At 35.4% G+C, this 5,042-nt stretch overlaps 1 protein-coding gene across 3 annotated transcripts in view; it reads left to right on the forward strand.

Annotated features, from left to right (window-relative positions):
* Positions 1-371: 371 nt before the first annotated feature.
* LOC137974607 (tetratricopeptide repeat protein 28-like) overlaps positions 372-5,042 on the forward strand; it is a 30,861-nt gene continuing 26,190 nt past the window's right edge. For 2 of the 3 annotated variants that reach the window (XM_068821514.1, XM_068821515.1), the window contains exons 1-2: positions 372-557; positions 998-1,240. In XM_068821514.1, the coding sequence (XP_068677615.1) occupies positions 525-557; positions 998-1,240 (276 nt within the window). In that variant the 5' untranslated portion in view covers positions 372-524. Of the gene's footprint in view, positions 558-730; positions 920-997; positions 1,241-5,042 lie in introns of those variants that run through there. The other variant, XM_068821516.1, reaches the window with a different exon arrangement.

The following is a 5,042-nucleotide window of genomic DNA, read 5'->3' on the forward strand; positions in this document are numbered from 1 at the left end:
ATTTTTGACAGTACAAAGTTGTCCCCGACTTTCACAAAAACTCTTTTGATTTAATTGAAATTATCATTATCAGAGAATCTATTATTCCGATAACGTATTGAAACGAATGCCAATCATTTGGATTCGACAATTAATGCAAATTTTGAAGAAGGCCAAGCTTGAGTTTTGTAAGCAGAACTTTCATGACACCATCCGGTTCGCACACCTTTAACTTGACATGATAATAGGTTACAAACTGAAGATGTTTACAAATCTCTTCTCTAAAGGAATGGCTTTGATAAATCCAATTTGTCTTTCATTTGTTTAACAAGTGAAAGTACTGAAGTGTGACTTCATTGGGCGCGTGACGTCAAAGGAAGCTGGGTCGAGTTCTTCAATTGATCTCCAAAATGGATGCCTTGAGGCACTCAGTGCTTGATACAAAGTGATGGAGAAAAGTTTGTGGATGACTAACTGAGGTTAAATGCAATGCTAAACACACAGAAAACTCTTTCAGGATTCAACCTGGCTCTCCAGTGAGTTACATGGCCAAGGCTTCAAGCGGAGACAAATTGCAGGTTTGGCAAACTTTCAATTGGTGCTTATTTCTCATAATTCCGTTATCAGCTGAGTTTATTGTTTAGTTATTGCGTCAAATCGAACCAAATTCATTTTAGTCTTTGCGGTTGCTCTGCTGACATCTCTTGCAGTCTTAAATCACGTGAATTTCTGAAAATACGCATCATTTTTAGGAAGTCTAAGGGGTCAGCTTGTCATTAATTAAGGGTTATAACATAATGAATCGTTCTGAAATTTCATACTCAATAAGATGAAAAAACGTTCAGCTGATCGATATGCGCCTAATAAAGGCCTTAACGTTTTCAGTTATGCGATATTGCAACATAGTTAAATTGCAGGTTTCCATTTTTCAATGTACAAGGTGAGTTCTGGAAGGAATGTTTGATAGTTTAAGTAATGTTCGGCATAATGCTGTGTTTATTCCGTTTCATCGTTGCAGACGGTCGTACCGACAACAAACCAAGCTCGTTCGTCTCTGGAGAAAGCAAGGTTAGCTGGAGATGCCTGCTCGAGGGGAGAGTTCGAACGAGCAGTAGAGCTATACACAGAAGCAATAAGCCTTGATCCACAAAATCAGGTTTTTTATGGGAATCGTTCTGCAGCATTCATCAAAACACGAGAGTTCCAAAGGGCTCTTGAAGATGGAAAGGTCGCCGAGAGACTGCAACCCGGATGGTACAAGGTACGGTATTTAACATTAATGCACAGATTTATAAAACCACCTTAAAACAAGATTTGTAAATCGGCAAGTCTAGTGACTCGCGTGTAGGTAGTAATCGGTTCTTATCCGTGTCATGTTCGTTTGGCATAGTTCAAATAGCTGGTAATTAAAACTTTTTTCTCCAGCGATTGTCGGACTGAGGTGTATTCGATATCCACAATTAAAATGGTAATGAATTTTCGCTATTTGGGAAACAGCCGAGTCAAAAATACGCCGAAAGTAGAAGCTCGTTTTTGCATGATTTTTCAACTTTGCTTGTATTCCCCTTGGAGACGACCTGGTATTGACGTTCGTTTTTATGCTTGAAAGAGATCGTAAATTGATCACAGCACGGTGTTGATATTCTTGAAATATTTTACGGTATTTTTATGAGGTTTTAGTTCGAAATTTGAGCTTTATAAATATCTCTAGAGTTTTAAGTGAAGAAAACGTTCTGCCAACGACTTATGACGATGAGCTTTTGCTTTGGAAATATGTACACAGAAATGTGTAGCACTCGACAATCACACAATGTCAGGTTTGCTCTTGCAACCTAGCTATTATCTCCCGATTGAAAGCATGCTATCTAAATTTACCAAACAAGGAATTGTAAAATTCTAATAAGTTTAAGATTCGTTTTTTGAATTCTCCCCGATGCAAGTGAAAATGATTGAACTTTTCTATTGTGCAGTAAGTAAACAACCATTTCCGCTGTTACACATTCAAAATGGAAGATGTTTATAGTTAAAATTGCCTTCTATTAGTACATCACTATGTGGTATTTTAGCTATTACAATGCGTTTAAAAAGACTGAATTTTTTTCTTTATGGCAATGACCCTGTGTGTTCCACACCTTCAGATGAGTTTTTGCGGTAAAAGTTCCTCCAATATAAAATGCCTTAAGTAATAAAGAATATGAAACAGTAATTTATTTGTGATTTACTAGCTTTGGAAATTCTGTGGCGAAGGTCTTTCAGGCGTAAAGCTCAACTATTAACGTGATTGTTCATTAAGTTTTAAGGTGGTGAAATGTTTATGGATGCCAGAAAGCACTTTATCAGTTTTTTATGCAATTATGTAAGGACAAGTTCTCAAAACAAGAGTCAGTTTAGAAAAATATTTTTTTTCATGCAAAAATAACATTGATGAGAATCTTGGCTGATGTTTCAATTAACTGATATTGCTTGTATGTCCCTTGTCAATTCTTGCACACTCATGCTTTACCTTAAATTAGAAATAGTAATATTTCCAAAAGCGCCTGTTAAAATTTCAGTGATAGATAAATTATTGTAAATTTGTTTCTGATACTGATATTTGAAACCAAAAAGGTGCCTGCTCAAATGACCTGACTAACTTACAAGCTCTGAAATTCCTGCATACAATTTCAAGAAAGGATTTTACCATTTGATTGCAATTAGATATACATGTAAAAACAAAATTAGAGTAATGTGAGGATTACTAACTCTTTTCCAAGTTACATATCTTTTCATTAGTCACTAAAATGATTTTTTTTAGAACCTGTTGTTTTTATCATGTCTGCTTTAACTGCGCTTTTGACCTTGACGTGATATGGACTTCTCTCTTAATATAGTCTTGCCTTGTTTTTGTCCATCAACACTTGAGCTATGTTGGATTTATCTTCTGTGCGCCAATATACCCAAAACACTTTGACGTACAAGTAAAGCAAGAAAACAACTTGTTTTTTAACCAGAAAAAATGCAAAAAAGAAAAAAATTCCAGCAGTTATCATTTTGAAAGTAGTTTTGTGAATCTGTAACAGAAAATTTGCATCTTTCAAAACGTTCATTTTTCTCAAAGAATGTATGTCTTGATCCCGTGCCCTTGATGGTTTCAAATTCCTATAATATTATTTTCCTTGCAGTCCTGTTTTATACCAGAGTAATGACCTTCCTTAACTAATTGTGTGAAACAAAGTCATTAACTAGCAGTCATTACAGAATTCAAGTTTATCCCATTTAACCCAGGGCATTAAGCTGAATGCTGTATATTGGGTTAAAATTCCCTTTTTTTTTATTGGATTAGCCTGTAGTCCATGATCGAACTAACACAGAAACAGTCATTGCTTTGTGACTTGAAATTTCCCTTAAATAATGGTTGTACTAATATAAACACTCAAGATCATTAATAATGATAATATATTTTTTAATGTACATGAAAGAGTTGTGTCTGTAGGTAAGTTAATATGTTACATTGCTGTTGATTTAAACTAAAACCTAAGGATGTCTGACAAATCAGACATAGAATGTTAGTACTTTACAAAATCAAGCCAGTCAAGATGGCCGGAGATCTGGCAACACATGTCTTTTGCTAAAACCTCATAAATCTCTTCATCTACAGGAATTTATCACTAAATACTACCAGAGTTCTTGTAAATGGTGTAGTTCAAATTTTTTCTTGGTTAAAAAATTTTCAGACTATTTTGATTTTTACTTTCCTTTGTCTTACAGACGTTATCACAATGCGTAAATGTGTAACAAAGGAAAGTAAAAAAAAAATAGTTTCAAAAATTTTTAACCAAGGAAAATTTTTAACTACAACCTAAAGAATTGCTAAGGGAATACAAGGCATAAGCACTTACTCAGTAATAAGAAAATAGGCTTTGTTTTGCATCAGGTACTGTAGGCTTATGACAAGGGCTTTTTTCAGAGATGGGTTCTTGGGGAATCCATCATGATATTTTTGTCAAAGTCTATTGTATTGACAACCTTCACCTGCCCTTTGGCCTTTCCAAGGTGACGTTAAAAGCTTCTATTGAAGTTCTTAACGATACTTGTGTACATCCCGGCCCATTCATTAAATACAAGGACTTGAAACAATGCAACCTAAGTATTGCCTCATAACATTGATTATCATTGCTGGATTAGCCAGTGGGGAACAAGAACAATAATTTTCTAATTGAAGTCCATAGGTATCAATATTTGTGAGTCTCTGTTACATGTAGTAGCCACAGGTACTGTATTGGCACATGTATCTGCTGCACTTTTTCCTAAAATAAACTTTGTACAAAGAGGAATGCTTGGTAATGTTCGTTAACACTATGAGGCGATCTTTAAGCAAACTCTGCCATGCTAGACCATGGACTGTTTAAAGAAAGCACCATTTTTTCTCAGTAAATGTGGTCAAAATTTGGGGTGTGTCCTTAATACACGAATGTGCACAAAATGTCTGAATGCAGTATTGAGAAGCTGTTGCAACAAAATACCAGTAATACCAGTAGGAAGAAATTGCTAGTTCCTTACAATTTCAACCTGATTGCCTTGCTCACAGGTTTTTTGCATTATGTAGAAAATTCTATAAACTTAAGTCATGCTCTGGTGAAGTCAATATTGTTTTAAATGCACCCAGTGTAGGTTAAATTGGTGTAAGTGTCCCTGTTTAGCTCCTCTTCAATCAGCCATTTTCTGTTAAGCAATAATTCTTGTGAAAAGTCTTTACCAGGCTACTCCACCTCGACAATGTGGAGGAAAACACCACAATTGGTCATTCTGTCATGTGACTTAAAAAAAGCCTTTAATTTGAATGACAGCTATCTCTATGAACGTTCTTTTCAGTTATTTCAGCCTGGATCATTATGCCCAATTGTAAACTGAAAATTGTTTTTGCTAATAGAACATGATTTAAAAATGTCCTTTAAAAACCAAACCAATGTAGAGGGCAATCTTGGGAATGATTTTGTGGAAGGATACAGTTGAACTCAGTACCATTCCATGGATGTTATCCCTAAATGGGGCAGGGATGGTGCAGTGGTGCGAGCACTGACGTC

The sequence above is a fragment of the Montipora foliosa genome, chromosome 11, assembly GCF_036669935.1.
Source record: "Montipora foliosa isolate CH-2021 chromosome 11, ASM3666993v2, whole genome shotgun sequence".
NCBI lineage: Eukaryota > Metazoa > Cnidaria > Anthozoa > Scleractinia > Acroporidae > Montipora > Montipora foliosa.